The following is a 21,664-nucleotide window of genomic DNA, read 5'->3' as shown; positions in this document are numbered from 1 at the left end:
TTTATATGGACACAAAAAGTCTTTTATTTCCTAAACTCACCTTTCACTTATGCACTTAGGATGTTTTGAGATGCCTTTTATTTTTTCTAGATTGGGGAGACCTAACTGCTTACGATTTTTAAGAAAACAAAATTAAATAGAATCACGAAAGATCCCCATTGTATTCAAGAGAGTATGCTTGAGCCTTGCAAGTGTGTGGCACTATCGACACTATCGACAAACAAATTTAGATTACACTAGAGTGTCCAACAAAATACCATCACATGCATTAAAAAATTCTTCTATAATATCACATAACTTCAATAAGATATTAAGAAAATGATACCCATAAATAAATCATAAAATGGAAAACAAAAATTACAGAATAACAAATTATACAAAGAAATCAGCAGACCCAAGAAACCATGACAAAAGTCATTCTTCCTCCACATTGAGCACCCAATCCACATAAGGATAAAGCATGCTTCTCAACTTCATTCCTCCTCTGACTCTGCATTCTGCACCCAATCAACGAAAGGCTTGGCAAACTTCTTCACTTCATTATGTGAACCTTTCTGATACCAAGCCACAATCACATCCTCTTCCAAGATATCCAGATCATACAGCATCTTCAAAGATACAGCAACTTCCTTGCGAACTTCGTGTGGCTTAGAGGTGTAATGAGCCTCAATAGCACCAAGTAAAAGGGCTTGATAATATTCGTCGGTGGTCACCTTCATCAGATACAATTTCTTTCTGCTTATCTCCTTCGCCAACCCCCTCTGAACTCTATCAAATAGGGCTTCAAAAAATGCATTCATCACCTCCTGTTGCGATGTCCCCGGACGAATAATCTTCAAGTGAGAAGCAAGTTGATCAGCCCTATACTTGCTGTCAATACAAAGCTTGAAATCCTTAACTAGCTTGCCATATAAGCAAGCCAGTTCAGCCGATGGAGCTTCACATTCAGCCCCCTGGTTTTCTCTTTCAACTTTAAGATTTTCTTTATTTTCACTCACAATACCTAGCATGACCATCTCACTTGTAACTGTGTTGAGCTGCTCCTTAATTCGCTGCTGTGCTGCTTTGGCTGATGTATCAGTTTTCCATTCAACCTCCTCTTCTTCCGCAGTCGCATCTTCTACCTCGTCCACTTGGCTACTACTCGAAGAGAGACCTTCCTCGTCTGAGCTGGAATTCTTCTTCCTGGAAACCTGCTTCATCTCGTCGCGCGCCTTCTTCTTGATTTCCTTTTTCAATTGCTTCATCTCCGCATCCACCGCATCGCCTGCTTTTAGCCGTTCATTTTCAGCTTTCCTCAATCCCTTCTTCTTACTCTTTTGTGCAGGAGGGTTCTTTAAAATGAATGTTGTTAGCTTGTCCCTCATGTCGACGTTCGAGGTAAACCCACAAGCAGCACATTTCAAAGTGATTGTCTGGCTTTTTGTAATAGTCACCTCCGTCTCTGGGTTACCACACCCATAGCACTGCACATACTTTTTGATAAAATTCTCAAGAAGAGCAGATAGCTTTGCAGTTTCATGAGCTCCATTGACAATTGCAGTGTTGGTTTTCTCATCAAACTTTGACTGAGCCCCAAGTTCACAACCATAAAACTTAGTGATATAAGCAGGGGGCCTGGCCAAGGCCTTGGCAACATCCACCATATTGACCAGATTAGTTTTGATGCCATTTCCACGCCCCTCAATCTTGGTGACCAGCCGAGGCATTTTGTACCTGTAGAAGGCATCATCCCTGTTGCCAATGCCGATATTCTGAAGAGCCATGGTTGGATTATCAAAGGACTTAAACAGGCCCTTTGTCAGGCAGGAAAAACCAAATGACTTCACACACGTATGACTTCTGCAATTTGTTCCCACCAATACGTGTGGACGGCAGGTACAAGGAGCGAGCCTTCCTTGGATGCGATGAACGTAGAACGAAGTGGATAGATTCCGACTGCATACACGCCTTTTGTGAGATCTCCTCACACATGACCAAACTTGTCACCGCAACTGAGACAGATAAGCCTGATACACATAACCAAAAATCAGTGGAGGTGTTCTATTAGAAGCCAGCCATGAATTGCACACAAGAGAAAAGAATAGCTAGATTGCAATAAAACCAACAAAAATTCAGCCATATTGATGCATCAATGCTCTCTCTTGCTCTCTCTCTCTCTCTCTCTCTCTCTCTCTCTCACACACACACACACACCCCTTTGGAAGAAACATTGGAGACGATTAGGTTTGTGCGCACACCCACAAACACACAGTTTTAAAGACCTGTGAAAAGGGTTATTCAGAATCCCGTGCATAGAATCTATATACTTTGGTGATACGATCCAGATTCCAATGTAAAGCATCACATACAACTAATTCCAATCAGGTTTCCTTATGATCGAAGTCTACAAACAAGGAATCATTGATTCATTACAGGAATCCATTCTCCTGTGCGCACATATAGAATCTTATTCCAAAATATACTCTCTCTCTCTCTCTCTCTCTCTCTCTCTCTCTCTCTCTCTCTCTCTCTCTCTCTCTATGGATTCTTGACAGAAAAGGAAGGAAAGCATGACTCACCGGGTGCTTCCCTGAAGGGCTGGTACAAAACCCTAATAAGCTTGCCTACGCAACTGCCTTCAATGTGTAAAGAAGTGAGCGGGTTTCGGAGCAGGACACTGCCCAAAAAGTTTGAGTCTCAATTGGCTTTACATTCCCGCATTCTTTCCTATTTGAATTTCAAAGCAAAGAGGTCGGTGTCCACTGTCCACTACCTCCGATTCGAGAGGGAGAAGTTCCCTCAAAACCTTCAAAGTAGTCCCCTTTTTTGGCCTGGTAAAGCATAGGCCTTAGTGTTGGGCCCGTTTAGGCGTCCTTCACTCTATGGCGTCCACGTGGAGGCTGGAGCCGGGTGAAATTTTGGCGAGCTTTAAAGGCTTACAGGAGTCCAAGCAAGTCAAGAGCTCGCCTGAGCAGCACCCAGGGGCTGCAGCCTGCCACCCGCCACCAGTGCTTTGTCTTGCCGGGTCCAACCCCGTGTATAAATCCATGTCCATGCTTAGCTATGGCAGACCACCATCGTATCACCCGTTGCATGCAGTTGGCGCGCATGCGTAGCAGCCTTGATGTTTGTAGAGGCTTAACTGCAGTCGGCGTACCATCTCCGTTGCGCGCAATTGACGTGCATGCGGAGCTGCAGCCTCGATGTTTGTAGAGCCTTAAAGGCAGTCCACTGCAATCGGCAAACTAGTCTTTGCGAGGTTGTGGAGGGCGAGGGAGGTGCTCAATACGACTATTGACGAACTGGTCTTTGCGAGGTTGCCAAGGGCGAGGGAGGTGCTCAGTACGACTGCAGAGGGTTGGATGACAATGGTTGTGTTAACACTATGGCGTTTTCAAAATCTGTCAATCTTAGAGTCTTGAGAAAATATACTTCTAGCCTATTTACAGCTTAGGCCAGTGCTTGAAAAAAAAACCTACGTTTAGTATAATGCCACCTACAAATTTCGAAATTTACCTCTAAATTTTATATTTGAAGTGGGAAGACCTACAAAATTTTGAAAATTTACCTTGTTGTTTCGCTTATGTAGGTTCGCCAAGTTTTTGGAAAAAAGTTTTTTTCGAGCACTAGCTTAGACCTTTCACGACTCTTTGTGTCAGTGGCTCGTGGTGAACTACATAACTCAAGGTGAAATGGATTATGTGCGCATCATTCCCAATGTAAAAAAAAATAAGCATGATCTCCTTTCTCTCGATTTGATAACATGCCGTCAGTGTCCCGAGAAAATGTGTCGCAGTTTAATATCGTGTCGTCTTCAATTTCCAAAATGACAGTCGAGCGCAAGGGGAAAAGGAGAAACTCCACCCCGAAATAGAGAAAAATAGTGTAAAAAGCTAGAAAAGTAACCTAATTTTCTAAATTTTCCTCTTGGCAAAAATAAGGAAAGACATTTTGTATGTTTGAGAAAATGTTTTTTTCCTGAACATTGCATGCTGTTTTCGATTTCGAAAATGTTGGCAACCTCTACAATTTCCAAAATGCCGCTTGAGCGCAAGGGGAAAAGGAGAAATTCCGCCCCAAAATAGAGAAACATAGTGTAAAAACCTTAAAAAGTAAGCTAATTTTCTAAATTTTCCTCTTTGCAAAAATAAGGAAAGGCATTTTGCATGTTTGGAAAAAAGGTTTTTCCCGAGGACTGCATGCCGTTTTCGATTTCGAAAATGTTGTGAAGCTCAAAAGGGAGAAAGTGTTTCGCTGCAAGAAATCTTACGGAAAAATGTGTCTCAACTGAATACGATGCCGTTTTTTATTTCGAGAATGTTGTCAACCTCAAAAGAGAGAGGAAAAGTGTAAAAACGCAAAAAAAAGTACCTACTTTTCCAAAATTTCCTCTTGAAAATTTTTGTCGGGAAGAAATGTGTCTTGACCTAATACCATACCGTATTCAATTTTGAAAATGCTCTTAACCCCAAAAGAGAGAAAAACAATGTAAAAACCCATCAAAAAATTAGCTTGATTTTTAAAATTTCTCGGCATTCGAAATATCCTTTTCCCACCAAGTCCTCAGGAAAAAACATTTTCTCGAGCATGCAAATTTCTCTTCGCTAAGTTTGTCAAGGGAAAATTTTAGGCTTGTTCATTCACTATTTCTATGGTGTTCAACACATGAGCATGGTGGGAACTCTAGACCATCAACACACACTTGTCCACTTGTTCATTAATTCCTTTGAATTTGATGTCACTTGTTGCATGTGTCTAAATGTGTCAAATCCATTTGGTAGATGTGATAGTAGGTTAGCTTTAAGACATAGTGAACCGTTGAGAAAGGCAAGGGAGGTTGTAGTATATAAAGGGTCTTGCTGCTTCAAAAATTAGTTCAAAAACATCCCTCTCCCTTATTGATCCTAAGATGCTTGTGACTGTGTGAAGTATTCTTTCTATGAACTTGTTCATCCTTTAGCTAAAGCATGTTCTTTACCCTTTGCTTCTTTTGAACACATCAAGTAATAATTCTGCGAACATTATTTACCATCCTCTCTTAGTATGGATGTCTCTTCTTCCTCGCGAAATCCACTCGATGGACATTACGATGGCTACGATGACAACGTCGAACCCATGTGCGATGAATCTAGTGATGTTTGCTCGATGGAGTTTGAAAATGGTGACTCAATAGCTTGCTAACTTATAGAAAATGATTGATATATGCTTGGCAATAATGTGACTTTCCTTTTTGTTTTTACAGAGTTACACAAGATAGTGCACCATGATACAGCTGCATCTTTTTTGGGCCCCGATAGTGCCCTCGTTCTCGATCGTGTGTCTCCACTCCGCACAAGGAGCGCTTCGAGCCTACCTAAGGTTGATGTTTCTTCTTCTCTTGGTGTTGGACCCAAATCCCTCAAGCGTGTGGAACAAAGTAGTGCAATAGCACGTACACTTTCCAAGACGTGTGAGGCGACAACGGAACTAAGTAAGACTTGCTTGCACCGCATAGACATTCTACTGTTGTATCCAACCCTTACGAGTTTTGTTTTTTGTTGTGGCAGCCAAACCTTTATTGGGGGGACCACCATCTGTAGTTGCAAAAAAAGAGAGCATTGTGGAGGGTGCCAAACTAGAAGCACATATTGATACTGAGTGTTGCCATGAGAATGTAATTCCCGCTAGTTCATCTTCTCTTGTGCCTTATATTCCCACGAAGATCCCTCTATTGCGCATTGTTGAGATCACTGAAACTTGTCCTCGTTTCGCATTCGAGGGGTGCATACTTAACCATTATGGAACCTACAAACAAAGCCCAAAAGTCGCTAAGTATATGCGTTACCTTAAGGCAGACCTAGTTGATCCACTCAACACTGACACCATCACTTGTGCTGTTAGCGATCAATTTATTGAGCAATTCATTGACACCCTTACTATAGGAGACTTTGTCCACATTGAGAATGTAACTGTAAAAAAAAAAAACTAAGTCAGATGGTTGCACATCTCCTCATGTACTATTTTTCAATGCTTCCACAGTTGTTGAAAAAACAAAGCCTTTTGAAGTCAGCCTTAGTTTCTACCCAGAGAGCAAAGTACGTCAATTTTTGGATGAGGCACAGTCGTTGCATGCACAAGGCACCTATACACACTTTGGAACTGTAGCTTTTGTTGTTATACAAGGCCATGCTAGCACTTCAAAAGCTGGTCTTTCCCAAGGTGATCTTGTTGTTGCAGATGGGCTAGCGGCTGAGGACCGTACCACTGTAAGGCTTACTTATCTTCACCCTCCTATAGATTTACAACTTTCTAATATTTTTTCTCTCTTGCTATCATAGCTTAGCTTTGTGAATGCATGTAAAGATGATTACCACGCTATTTTTCGTGCTCTGGAGACCGATGTGCATCCTATGTTTGTTGCACGAAACATAGGTTCCTTCACAGGTCGAAGCAATACACTCTCAGTCTTGGATATTATTATCCTAGCACATGTCAAAAGTCCTCGTCTCAAGCACCGTTTGGCGGAAGCATATAAGGCCCATATTCTTGATGTTGGTCACAACCAAGAAGTAAGTATTGATCTTGCTTTCCCTTTTTCATCGTAATAACTCAAGAAAACTCTAACTCGTCAGGTGCCTCTACATAGGTAACTGGCACACTACACTTTGTGAATGTGAACTCAATTTTGGTGGAATGTTTCTGCGGTCAATGCAAATCTACTAAGATTCACCACCAACAAGAGGTGGACTTTTGCTCTATTTTCTCAAAATCTACAACTATTGTTTTGGTGCCCAAGCTTGAAGGAAAGATTTTGGCCAACAAAGCTTCCCCAATTGATGTTTCCTTAGCGGATGACATAGTTGACAAAGTATTGCACCTTGACAAAAACTTTGTTGACTTATATTCTTATGATGTGCTAGATGCACGTGAGCTACTAGCCTCCCTTGTTCGCACTGGTAAATTCACTGTCAACAAATTAGGCCTCATCACATCTTTTGTTGAAGAGACAAAATAGTGCTCCTCTACAACATTGAAGCTCCATCACCTCCATGCCAAAGAACACCCTTTGTATTATATTGCTTTCATCCATGCTCATCTTGTAAATTCCCATCTCAATATTTCAAAAAAAAGTTCAAAAAATAACGCTGTTTTTTTAAAATTTTACACTATTTTTGTCTATTTTGGAGTGGCATTTCTCCTTTTCCTATGTCCTCAATCGGCACTTTTTAAATTGGAAACAGCACGAAATTAACACAAACTAAGTCAGACATTTGCACATCTCCTTATGTACTATTTTTCAATGCTTCGATGGTTGTAGAAAAGACAAAGCCTTTTGAAGTCAGCCTTAGTTTCTACCCAGAGAGCAAAGTGCATCAATTTTTGGATGACACATAGTTCTTCCATACACAAGGCACCCGTACACACTTTGGAACTATAGCTTTTGTTGTTATATAGGGCCATGCTAACACTTCAAAAGCTAGTCTTTCCCAAGGTGATCTTCTTGTTGTAGATCGGCCAACAGTTGAGGACCGTACCACTGAAAGGCTTACTTATCTTCACCCTTCTATAGATTTCCAGCTTTTAATATTTTCTCTCCCTTGCCATCACAGCTTAGCTTCGTGGATGCACGTAAAGATGATTACCATGCTATTTTTTGTGCTCTGGAAACCGATGTGCATCTTACATTTGTTGCACAAAACATAGGTTCCTTCACAGGTCGCAGCAATACACTCTTAATCTTGGATATTACTATACTAGCACACGTCACAAGTCCTCGTCTCAAGCATCGTCGAGGAAGCATATAAGGCCCATATTCTTGATGTTGGTCACAATCAAGAAGTAAGTATTGATCTTGCTTTTCTTGTTTCATCGCAATAACTCAAGAAACCTCTAACTCGTCAGGTGCCTATACATAGGTAACTGGCACACTGCACTTTGTGAATGTGAACTCAATTTTGGTGGAGCGTTTTCACGATCAATATAAATCTACTAAGTTTCACCACCAACAAGAGCTAGACTTTTGCTCTATTTGCTCAAAATGTACAACTATTGTTTTGGTGTCCAAGCTTGAAGGAAAAAATTTGGCCAACAAAGCTTCCCCAATTGATGTTTCCTTAACGAGTGACATAGTCGACAAAGTATTGCACCTTGTCAAACTTTGTTGAGTTATATGCTTATGATGTGCTAGATGCACATGACCTACTAGCCTCCCTTGTTCACACTAGCAAATTCACTGTCAACAAATTAGCCCTCATCACATCTTTTGTCGAAGAAACAAAGTAGTGCTCCTCTACAACATTAAAGCTCTATCACCTCCACGCCGAAGAACACCCTTTATATTATATTGCTTTCATCCATTGCTTATCTTGTAAATTTCCATCTCTCTCTCTCTCTCTCTCTCTCTCTCTCTCTCTCTCTCTCTCTCTCTCTTAGTGTGTGCGTGTTTCATTTACTTATCTTCCTTCCACTGCATAGCGTAAGGCGACGACAAACTGCATGTACATGGCTTCCTCAACCAACCATAATGCATCTTTTGAACAACTCATTCAAAATGAGATTGATAGTGCTTTCCTTGCTGATCACCCATGGAATAATAATGTTTTCCTCGTGCTCAATATAATAATAAAGTCATGCTCGTCATTACAAAAAATCACCAACATTATGATAGAGGCAGTGAGACTATCATTAGAGCAAACACCAATGATCACACCTTCTCTAGCACATTTGGCTTCCAGTAAACATCATTCCTCCATTTTGACCCAAGTATTAAATAGTCACACATCATCTATTAGTATTGCACTTGATATTATCCATGTGTTCTCCTTGAGATTTAGTATTACATGTGATGTTTATATTTACGGTGTGCCAATAACTTCACTCAAAAACACAACATTCAATAGTGAATCCGACCCCGCGACATTTCAAAAAATCATCATTGTAGATAGAAGTGGTAACCTATTTTTTTACTTGGGGGACAACCGATCCTCACACAAACGCAAGCCTCGTACCTGGGACAAAAATGAGACAGAGTCATGGACAGCTTTGATTCTCCAGCCCGAATGAACTCCCTATCTCCATCGCGAGGCAATTTGCTTGCTTGGGTGACGGAACAATTCGAGAAATAGGTTCAATAACATCAAAAATTAAAAAACTTAAGAAAAAAATACACCCCACAGCTCCGTCCAACATAAACGTTGAACAAGTCTCCCCATCAAAAAAAGCTATACAACAGTACATAGAAATAGCAAACGATGTTCCTATATATCGATGTTATAAATGTGGACGTTTAATGTTTTTTTCACAATTAGCTCGAAAAGGGCGTAGGTCGGCACTTGGGAGGTCTAGAGACAATGAAATACACGAAAACTATGTTTGCACTTCATGCAGTCGTAGAAGGCAAAAACATTGTGCACTGCTCTCCCAATTGAATTCCATAGGATTTAACCTTCCCTTGGCTACAGTAGAGAAGCTAAATCATTCAGAAAGCCGCCTTGTAAGTCCAAGGCTACCTTTCACCAAAATTAGGGAGCTTACATACGATGGTCAATTTGGCTTGCGAGGTAGCGTTGTTAATGTTTTGGTATCCTTGGGGAAAACACAACAAATATTGTCAAGGTTTATTCATGATGAAGCCTCGATAATAGTGGGTATTAAGCATCGTCTACAGTATAATCATTGCTACCTTTTCGAGGTTGTTCGACCATTGCTTACAATGAAAGCCACTGTTCAACTATTGCAAACATCTTTATACACAACTGAAAATATTGCTCTGAACAATGAGTGGGTAAGCCACTTCCATAGTCTTCATTGTCCTTTGCCTGATGATTTTGTCGACAACAATCAACCATCATAAGAAGATGATCTAGCTACAGATGTCATGCTCCATGGAATTGAGTAATCACAACAAGTAGTAGATCACAACGACAAAATCTTCTTTGTAGCTCTTGCCGAGGGAAATAATCCTTTGAGTATTTTCAAAGATGAATACTGTGAAGAACTTAGTTTTCCTACTATTTTCTATGGTGAGCCCCGTAAATACCATACACTTGCTAAGCATAAATATCAGCACGTGGCTCAATGGGAGCTTATGCATAGTGATAGAAGGTTCTCGCTAAATTTACAAAATCTTTTTTTCAAAATAGTCAAAGTCGTGACTCAAAAAATCATGGGATCCATTTGGATCCGTATGCGCAAAGGCAAGCTAAACCACAATACACTAGTGGCCGCACAAGTTATTGGAGATACTAACATTGAGAAGGTCTTGTCTTCCTAACTTGGATATCGTGACTTCGAGGCATTGCGAACATCACCCGACTACAAAAGAGAAACTAAAAAAAAAACGCCTTTGCTATGATTAGACAACTTGGACCACTAACATTCTTCATCACATTTTCTGCAGAGCTGAGAAACGTTGGGAACCCTTGATTAGAGCACTTGCTAAGCTCAACCCCATCACGCGTGCAAGCACACAGACAGAAGCATCATACATACGAGATTTGGTACGAGCCGACCCTGTAAAACAACAGCCCGCTTTTACTTGAACCGATTTAATGGGATGAAGAAATTGCTAACCAAAGATATAACCATATTGGGAAGTCTCAAAGATTACTTTTTTGTGACCGAGTTTCAGAGCCGAGGTACTCAACATGATCATGGGCTCCTATGGATAGAAAATGCTCCTATCTATGGAAAAGATCCCAATGAAGATGTTGTGGATTTCATTGATAAGTTTATAACAACTGACTCCATGCTCCTTCCTATCGATTTACAAGAAATTCAAACACACAAGCATAGAAAAACTTGCTTCAGAAAACGTAAGGGATGCCGCTTTGACTTTCCTCGCTACCCAATGCCTTTTACTATGATTTTAGAACCCTGTCGTTCTCCAGATAACAATATCCAATACAAAAGAAAGAAACACAAGCAAATCAAAGATAATCTGCTACTACTAGATTATAAAGAAAATATTACATTCGAACAGTGGCTCCTATCTATGGACCTTCGGTTTAACGATCACATCGAAGCTATATCATCCATAATCTCATGCCCAACACTTTTGTTGAAAAGAAATATCAAAGATATTTACATAAATAACTTCAATCCAACCATTTCAAAGCTATGGGATGCGAATTCAGATATACAATACATTTTAAATGCACAGGGAACAGCTACCTATTGCACCTCATATATAACAAAATTTGATAACACACTCTTCAAAGAAATCAAAGAACAATTTGACTCTTGCATTGAAAACAATGCAACTACATACGATAGACTTCGAAAAATAGGAAACACAATGCTAAACACACAGCAAATAAGCTCACAATAAGCAGTATATATTGCACTCTCCCTACCTCTCTACAACGCAACTCGAGAATTTATGTTCATAAACACAAACCCTCCCCACGAGAGAACAATGCTTCTCAAGCGAAAACACCTCCTACAAAACATAGACCCAGCTAGCACAAACATCTTTTATGAGACAAGCATAGACAAATACTGTACACGTCCTGTCCAGCTCAATGCCATATCATTGGCAGAATTTGCCTCCACATACAATACAACAAACAACACATACAAAAAACGTACCAAACCAAAGATTATACGATATGTCAAATATAATGCCTCAAAAAATCCAGATAATTATTATAGAGAACAATGTCTTTTATTTCTACCATGGATAAATAATGAAACTCAACACCTAACAGATGGACTCACATGGAAAGATGTATACAATCAAAACAAACCTACCATCGATACAAACGAATCCAAATATAACAAAACCACAATACTAAAGGATAACCTTAACACAAACTCATTAGCCACCAATACACCTTTGACATCTACAACACTATCTAATATTTCCTCGCATATTCGTGTCGACATCACACAAGACCTAAATATACAACACCACCAGTTGCATACACACACCACACCAACCATAAAAATACTACTACAGCCAAACGATATGTATTACAAGAGAATTCTAATACTTAACACACAACAAAGGCTAATATTCGATGATATTATGCTAAGAAAACGTATATTTCCTATAGAACCAATCCATATTTTCCTGACTGAAGGCGCAGGCACAGGGAAAACTTTCACCCTCCTTTTGATTGTCCAACGACTTCTACGTTTCTATAACCACAGATCACATTCCAATCCAACATCGACAAAAGCTTTGCTAATGGCATACACGGGCAAAGCTGCCTTTAACATCGGTGGAACCACTATCCACTCAGCCCTCCACTTGCCACTGCTCACATCATCTAACACTTCCATATCACCTGAGAGACTAAATGAACTACGACTGCTTTATCACGACCTACAGCTAGCCGTTTTCGATGAAGTCTCCTTGATTGGAACCAGCGTCTTCGCTATGGGAGACTCTCGCCTGCATGCAATAAAAAAAAACTACGACCTTCCATTTGGTGGTGTTGATGTTGTCTTGTGCGGCGATCTTTGTCAAGCGGGTCCTGTGCGCGACTCTTGGATTTTCTCCAAGAAACATCAGTTGCTCGAATCTATCTCACCCTCTTTCTGGCATGACCGCATAAAGTGTTATGAGTTAACAAGCACCATGAGACAAACTAACAAGAAATTCATCGACATACTCAACAGGATACAAATTTGAAAACACACCAACGAAGACATTTTGTACCTCAATACACATTACATGCGCACAGTACCTCATCCAGCCATCGTCTCCCACCTTTACTATGCAAACAAAGATAAAGACCTACACAACCAACATATTTTCAACACTACCATAGGGACACCACTATTTATTGAAGCACAAGACACAAGGGCAAAAAATTGCAGCAAAACTATTCAAATACCAATAGATCTAAAATTGACAGAGCAGGTCTTCACAAAAAACTTCACTTGAAACCAGGCCTAATTGTAGAACTTTGTGTTGACATTCTATATGGCCTAGTCAATGGAGCCGACGGTATATTCAAAGCGATAACACAACACTCCACAACACAAACAATCTGGATTCACTTTCAAACCAAAAAACTAGGTATGAAAACCAACAACTATACATTACATCAATAGATAGACAATGGACACCAATCCAAAAAATAACACGTGAGTTTCAAATAGAAAAACACTTCCTAAACACTATTACTAGAACACAATTCCCAATTCAACCTGTAGCTGCTAGAACCATACACCGTGCACAAGGCTTGACACTAGACACCTTGGCTTTCGATCCGACCAGCATTCAAAGTCACGGCCTTGTGTACACTGCCCTCTCTCGTGTAAGAGATCCCAACAACCTTTACCTCCTGGCAGAATTAACTCCCAACCATATTAAAGTAGACCAAACAGTTCTAACTGAGTTAGACTGCCTCAAAACACATGCCACTTGGCAACCTACACAGCTTGACCTCCACTCTTTGCCCATAAATCACTTGATAATACAATCTCTTAACATTGTGTCCCTAAAGAAACACCACAACAACCTTATTCATGATAATAGCTTAATGGCCTCCCACATTCTTTGTCTCCAAGAAACAAAACTACAACATCATAACACAGTGGCCATAAACGGTTACACACACACTCAAACAAATGGCCCCATGGGAGTATCCCTCTTCACATCAAACAAAAACATACATCTACAATACCACAACATCGTTTCCACGAATGAAATAGAATGCATTGCAGCGCTCCTCAAGACGCCACATAATCCACCAATAACCCTAATAACATTGTACCGCAGACCCTCAGCTCCACTTCCCGTACTCCTGCAAACATTGACCACACTACTCACACCTCACCTCCAACACACCCCTACCATTTTACTCGGTGACTTCAACATCAATGCTAAACACCAAACACCTGAATACCTTGCACTTTCTAACCTTCTCTCCACACATAACATGACAAAACATATAACCCAAGCCACAACAATCTATGATTCAACTTTGGATCACATTTGGACTACAAATTCCTTCACTAACATAACAACAGGCACTAAATTCTCATTTTGGTCCGACCACTCCATTATTTACTTGCTGCTCCCACTAAACTCCAAAAACACATTCCAATGCTCCCCTCTTCCTACTTCCTAAAACCACCTCTACAAATCCTTCCATTGGCAGGCCCTCGTGATCCCTCACCTTGTTTTTTTTTGCTTTCTAAAAGAAATCTTAGTGTTGTGTTGGGTTAGGGAGACTTTCATTGTTTTCAGGGCATACATTATAGAGACTTACTTTAAATGTTTATTTCACTTTCGTTTCATATCCTGACATGTCTTGACTTTTTTGCATTCTATTGTTTTAGAATGTTAAAGTGAAATTTCACTTCCATAATTCTAGTAAATTCTATGGATACACACACACATATATTAATAAGTTTTTTTAATTTCACATTTCATTTCACAGTCTCACATAGCTTGAATTTTCTTAAATTCTATAACTAATCAAAATTCAAGAAAGTTTCTTTTATTAAGCGGTTGTCGAACTTCTCACACAGAAGCGAACCGGAAATATTAGCATAAATTTAAAATTTGTAAGATTTTTGAACTATTTTCTCACATATTTCACCAATTTTTCTTCCCTTTACCATGGTTTGCAACCAGGTAGTCTCCATTTTCAACCTGCTCAAGGCTAAGCTGAGGTAATCCTTTCTTGAACATTGATTCTACTTAAACTCAATCTAATGATTTTATCATGTTCTAATTATTTTAGAAAGCAACCGTGATTCTTTCACATGTTTTTTTAGAGAGTATAAGAACTTTGAAACATATATACAACGGCTTCACAGATAGGGAGAGAGGCATCCCATCACACGCACACACCCGCATATGGGAACAATTCCTAAGGACTTAGAACATGTCTTCAAGTGCTAGCTCAGTTGGTAGAATCATAGCTTATGTGCCTAAGGCGTTCAAATTAGTCTTGCTTGGTGGGCATTTCTATAGAACATCTATAGAATATACGCAGATTGACATCAAGCATGTAGCACTGAAGTAAACAAAATACAAAGTGTATTGGCAAATCCATGGATATGCTCTCCCATGGTGAATTAGGGATTGGCAAAGGTGGAAGCAATCAAGGTTGCTTCCCTCTATCAAACTTTGTCTTTTGGCATACCACACATTTAGAAACATACTCTTGTATGTTTGATTTCATGGCAGGCCAATAGAAATATGTTTCTATCGTTCTTAGGGTAGATTGAATCCCTCTATGCCCTGCATAAGGAGGAGCATGAGATTCATACATTACCTTCTCACGTAGTGAGTTAGTAACACATAGTCTAGTGCCATAGAGAAGATAACCATCTTGTAAGGTAAATGGTTCCTCTTTCTTCCCTAGTGCAAGGGCTGAAATCACATCTCTAAAATCGGGATTAATAGTGTACTCATCTATCATAGAAGATAGATCATTGTGAGTTGCTATGGAAATCGCGTTCACTCTCAGCCATCTTGAGAGTGCATCGGCTACTCGATTATGCTTGCCTGCAATGTGAGAAATATGAAAATGAAATTGCAAAAGGAAATTTGCCCACCTCATTTGTTTGTCGGAGAGCTTGGTCTGTGTCATGAAGTACTTAAGGCTTTGGTGATCCATCCGCAGAATGAAATGAGTCCCTAATAAATTGTGCTTCCACGAGTCTAAGGTATATAGAACTGCGAGGAGTTACTTTTCATATATGCCTAGAGCTCGTTCAACAAGGTCGAGCCTTGGACTTTTGTAGGCTATGGCATGCCCTTCTTGGAGCAAAACAGCTCCAAGGCAATCACCACAAGCGTCACATTGGACCTCATATGGCTTTCAGAGATCCGGTAGTGTAAGCAGAGGTTGAGAGATAAGCTTTTCTTTCAGCTTCTCGAAAGAATTATTCTCCTTTTGGCAGACCATGTTTTTCTTTGTTAGGTCATGTAATGGTCCCGCGATTTGCTAGAACTTTTCTATGAAGCCTCTATAGTATGCACACATACCTATAAAGCATCTTAGTTCATGTAGATTCCTTGGATTAGGCCATCCTTTTATTACTTCTAGCTTTGATGGATCCATTTGGATGCCATCTTGAGAGATGATGTGACATAAATACTGAATCTCTTGTAAGAAAAACTCACTTTTCTTTCGATTAATATAAATTTTATTCTCTCGCAAGACTCGAAATATTACCTGGAGGTGTTGCTTGTGTTCGTCTAGTGAGTTGGAGTAGATGATTATATCATCAAGGAACACTCCAGTAAAGGTTCAGTGAGGCCTGAATAACTTCTCCATCAAGCGGTTAAATGTGGCTGGTGCATTGGTCAAGCCAAAAGGCATGACAATGTATTTGTAAAGACCAAACGTAGTGCAAAATGCGATCTTTACAATGTCTTGATCAACTATCATTATTTGATGGTAGCCACTTTTTCGGTCAATCCTACTGAAGTAGGTCAACCCTTGTAGCTTATCAAATAGGTCTTCTACCCGTGGAACATGGGTGAACAAAATGGAGATGAGCTAGGCCTAACCATGCCCTTCTCAACTAACTCATGCACTTACCGCATAATCTCCTCTTGTTGATCTTGAGAAACTCTATAAGAAGGTTTATTAGGCGGTGAACTTCTTGGAAGAAGTTCAATTGCATGGTCATCATTGCCTCATTTAGGAGGTAGTTCACAAGGGATGTAGTTAATAAAACCATCTTGAAATCCCTTGAGAAATTTGGATAACTCTAATTTCTTGTGATTGTTTATATTTTCTTTTGCTAAAGCATTAGGTTCATTTTGAGAATCTTTAACAAAAATCATGTACATGGAAATAGAGCTCTTTATTGACTTACTGAAAGCTTGCGTATGTATAATGGGTATGGTGCTACCCAACTCCTTAGCATCTATGTACATATCTTTTTCCTGAACCTAAAGTAGATTTGCCTTTCAGGGAATTTAACATTGGTAGCCATGGGATCAAACCATGGTGCCCCTAGGATTACATCCTTGTGCTTAAGAGGAGAGATAAAGAAGTCCTCCTTGTCCACATAGCTTTGGACATGGAGCCTCAATTTCCCAATTAAGGGAGTGATTGAGGCTTCTTGCCCCTTGAAAGCACCATCGGCGGGTAGGACATCTCCCACCTCATAGGCTTGGATGCCTAGCTTGGTGGCCAACTTTGTGGATATGAAATTGTGAGTAGAACCAGGGTCAAAGAGAATAAAAGCATCATGTTCTCTTACCTTTCCCCAAGCATGGAATAGAGGAGATCCTTTGTGGTGAGCATCCTCTTATTGGATGTCGACCAAGGTAGCTCTAGGAGGGTAATTTCGTGTATTCTTGTGGAGACAAGCACGATAAGGATGCCCTTGTGGGGACAAGCACTTGAAACAACGGTTATCTTTATGATAACACTCAAGATCTTTAGGAGAGAGTTTATTTTTGCCTTTATAAACTCCCTTCTCCTTAGCTTTGTTGTTGTTGGCGTTGCCTTTAGGAGACTTTTGGACAGTGTTCTTCCCCTTAGGCTGATTATTACGATCCTTGTTCTCTGTGGGCTTAAGATTTCTCTTAGCCCCTTGTTGGAAATTGATTCGTGACGCCACCATGGTATGGTGTATGACGGCAGATATGGTGCGTGGCCTTTGGGAGTTGACATACTATGCCATATCTTCAGTTAGACCCGCACAAAATTGTTGTTTTTTCTCTTCAAAATTCATCTTTTTGAAGACAATGGCTTTGAGATGTAAGTTCCAAAACTTGTCTACATATTTGTGAATAGATTCTTAGGGAGAGAGCTTCAAGCTTTGCCATTCGGTGAATACTTTGTCTTTGGCATCAGTAGCCAAAATCTGCTTCATGATGGCAGCTCTTAAAGCTTTCCATGGTCGGGGAGCTTCACTGTAGTCTAGACCACCATTGTCTGGTGGACTTTTGAAAATGCATAGCTACATGGTGTAGCTTAGAGGACTCCGTGAAGTCCTCATCTCCAAACTCCGCATTGAATTGTTGGATGAAGGCCAAGACTTAAGTGAAGTGCAATGGTAGCTACATGCTCATAAGATTCTCCAAACTCCCCACCAAGAAGAGAGAGTACCTAGGAAGCCTCCTTGTGAGACTTCCAAAAGAGGCCTCTCTCCGATAAGGGAAGAAGAAGAGGATCCATACGAAGGGCTCAAAATCTATTACTTAACAACATATCTCCTTCCCAAAGGAGAACTCAAGTTCAATGGTAGAGCCCCCACCGAACGAACGAGAAAGAAGTGAGTCTCCTGCCACCTTGGCAGAGATGGCTCCACGAAGACGGTAGGCAAAACGCTCTCCAACACACCCTAAATGGAGAATACCATCTCACACTTCTCCACATCATAATTCAAAGAGGGACGGAAGAAAAAAAGAGAAGAAAAAGGTGAGAAAGAGGTCACCCTCTTCTCCGTCTTCTTCATCCTCTTCCTCTTATGAAGAAAGTGATGGTGCAGACAAGGAGGAACAAGGGAAGAAAAAGGCAATAAAGAGGTCACCCTCTTCTCCATCCTCCTCAAATTCTTAATCCTTGAAGTACCTGAAATTCTCTCCCCATTCTAGAGTCGAGGTTGCTTTGTTACACTTCCGCGCTAGTTCCCCTGTGCAGCCACCAAGCTTGAGGGATGTCCAACAAGGTGTGAGAATCTTGTCCAACACCGTGGCCATCCTCCATATGCCCCCTCTTGAGGCAAGCTTTGCGTTGTCCATCATATCCCATGCCATAATAGCCCACTCCTGTTTCTGGTTTGTCAGAGAAACTACAAGTTTGGCACACAAAGCTTTTGCATGTATCATAGGGTCAGTAATCCCAGTACTACCCTGCTTCTTAGGTCTTGCTACCCATTCCCATCACCCCCATGGGTAAGGGGTTGTGTCCTTCATGTTACTTTTCCATAAAAACCTCTTGATAGGCTTCAAGAATTCTTTCCAGTTGGATTTGCTCAAAAGCAATGGTGATACAAATGAAATGTATGGCATCATGAAAGCAATGATCATCGTGATTCTACTGTGGAAGGGGAGGAGCACAAACTTCCATCTTCTCATTTTAAAATCTGTGCTTATCTGTAATGCCCACTCTAAGTGGAGCACCAAGGTGCATGAATATAGTGCCCTTGCCTATTACCTCCTTGAACCATTCCGCGGCATCAATGGTGTGGCTTTCTGAGAGAGATATGAGTCTTGATTTCTCAATACTACACATAGATCCAAAGGCAGTGGCAAAAAGTTGGACTACCTGAAGGGCTCTTCGTAGAGTCTTTGAATCAACTTTGAGAAAAATCAAAGAGTCATTTTCAAATAGCTTTGCCCAGTAGTTGCTTTCCTTCAGGAAATGAAAGACCTTGAATTTCCCCTTTTGCTGCATTGTCCTCAAGCACAGTCTCACAAGCGGGTGCAGCCAATAGCAAACAACAGAAGGGCCAGGGGGTAGCCTTGCTTGATGGATCGCTTGACCTCAAACCCTCCCACTATCTTGTTGTTGAAGAGGAGTTCATAGTAGCTTTCTTCCCCCAACGTTTGGACAAATCGCACACATTCTAGGTCCAAAGCCCAGAGCCTTCATGACTGCCTCAATGTAAGTCCATGAGATTCTATCATAAGCCTTATCCAGATCAAACTGGAGGAGGATACATTCTTGCTCGATGAAAGAAGTGTATTCAATACCAACCATGGCAGCCAAGATGTTGTCATAGATTGACCTACCTTTTATGAATCCATGCTAGTGGGGTGTGATGATTCTATTCAAGGTTGGAGCCAGCCTCTGGAGCCAGCCTCAGAGCAGTCACTTTAGCAATGATCTTGTATGCAATTGTCATCATAGAGATAGGCCTCTAGTGCTTTAGCAAAGAGAAACAAACCAACTTGGGATAGGTTTGATCAACCCTTTTTTTAGGATGGCATCCAAATGCCCCTTGAGCAATGCCCTGTTGGCTAGTTGCACTATTGGGATTTTGTTATCCTCCCATAAATCTAAGATGAATTTGGCAATTAGCCCATCCCACCCAGGGGACTTTTCTTTCCCCATAGCCTGTAAGGCATTCTAGTATTCATCGACATCGATAGGCCTCTCCAATGCCTTCAGTAGGTAGTAGGTCACAATTGACCGTACTAAGCAGCACGACCCCACCTCCCCAAGCACCTGAGCACAATCATCCGGTTGGCCAATAATCTGATTGAGATGGTCAAGCATGAGCTTGGCCATAGCATTCTAGTCTCTTACAACATTCCCCCTCTCGTTAGTAATTGCAGTGATAGTGTCCCTTCTTCTTCTAACTTTGAGAGCTCTAAAAAAATGTGTGTGATTAGGGGGCTCACGTTTGAGGGCAAGCTCTTTGGCAAATAGTCGGTTCTTGTTAATATCCTCAGCTTGTAGATTAGCCAGCCTTGCTTTGGCCTCCAACCATCTTTTATGCTCTTCCTGAATAATTCTTCCTTCTTGCTTTCTTTTGGCTAGTTCTTCCACCTCTTCCTTTAGCTCTCCATTAGCGTCCTCTCAAACTTTGGGCCCTGCTCATTTTATCACAGATTGAATTCTATGCACCAGAGAGGGCTAGGCTCTAGGGTCAATGGCCTCCACATCTTGCCTTAATTTGTACATGGTCGGCTTTGCTAACGACCTAAAGGCGGGTCCTTAAAGAGATGATTACCCGATAATAAATTCTTCTTCTTCCCCTCTAGGGAACATGTGTCTTTATTGGCCTTGGCTATGTGTAGCTTAAGAGGAAAGTGATTCGACAATGAGGGAAGATAGTCAGTCTGATGGGAGATGTAACATTTGTCCAATCGGGACGCCACAGGCTTGTGTATGTCATGCTAGGAGAGCTACTCCATGGACCTGCATTCCACAAATCGAATAGCACCCATTTCTCGTATAGTGACTGCCATTTGGATTTTTCAGAGCCAGATAGGATACTAGCCGATCCCAGCTTGTCCATGCGAGCTTCCACCATGTTGAAGTCTCCCATGATGCACTAGTTGCCTTTGATAGGTTGTTCCCTAAGGTCCATCCAAATTTTGGCTCTCCCCTTAGCATTACAGGGAGCATAGATGTTGATGAAGGTGAGGGAATGGCCTGCCCACTTTATCCTTACCCCAAGGACTCTACCTAAGGCGTGAATGAGCACAACCTGTGGCTCCAATTCCCTATCAAAAATGGAGAGCACCGCACTGAACCCCAAAGGGCCATCCCCCTAGATCACCAACTTCCTACCTACAACCTGCTTCCTAGAGTAAGAAGTGTCAAGGTGGTGTTTTTGAATAAGCCAACAATTCGTAACTTCTTTTCCAAAAAAGTGCTTTTCTTCACAGACTTTGCCTTTTGGACTTGAGGATTGCAAACCTATTGCCACTCCCATAATAACAAGTTTGAAATTGAGTCTTCATGATGCTAGTGATCCTGCATATGTCACTCTTTACCAAACTGCTGTTGGATGCCTCATTTATGTATGCAACACGAGGCCAGATATTCAATTTGCAGTCTCACATGTCAGCAGATTTATGCATAGACCATGGTCTAAGCATTGGCAAGATGTCAAGAGGATTTTTCGCTACTTGAGTGGAACTTTACATCTTGGCATTTTTTAATCCACGGAGGGATCATTTGGGAGCATCAAGAGTCACTCATCAACCACACACATACTACATCACATGTAACTTTGGTCCCATAGGTCATATTTGACCTCTAAGGACGATAAAAATATCTCTCTCTCTCTCTCTCTCTCTCTCTCTCTTGCTCTCTCT

At 40.9% G+C, this 21,664-nt stretch overlaps 1 protein-coding gene across 5 annotated transcripts in view; it reads right to left on the bottom strand.

Annotated features, from left to right (window-relative positions):
• Positions 1-287: 287 nt before the first annotated feature.
• The window catches only part of LOC147460921 (eukaryotic translation initiation factor 5-like), a 60,527-nt gene continuing 39,150 nt past the window's right edge, over positions 288-21,664 (bottom strand). Inside the window, exons 1-2 of one of the 5 annotated variants that reach the window (XM_086508606.1) lie at positions 2,562-2,738; positions 288-2,009 (exon numbers count right to left, since the gene is read on the bottom strand). In XM_086508606.1, coding sequence (XP_086364732.1) covers positions 474-1,766 — 1,293 coding nt within the window. In that variant the 5' untranslated portion in view covers positions 1,767-2,009; positions 2,562-2,738 and the 3' untranslated portion in view covers positions 288-473. The other 4 variants (XM_086508609.1, XM_086508608.1, XM_086508607.1 and 1 more) reach the window with 4 other exon arrangements.

Source organism: Adiantum capillus-veneris, chromosome 3 (genome assembly GCF_014529385.1).
Source record: "Adiantum capillus-veneris isolate H3 chromosome 3, ASM1452938v2, whole genome shotgun sequence".
NCBI lineage: Eukaryota > Viridiplantae > Streptophyta > Polypodiopsida > Polypodiales > Pteridaceae > Adiantum > Adiantum capillus-veneris.
This window is presented reverse-complemented; position numbering and strand designations above follow the sequence as displayed.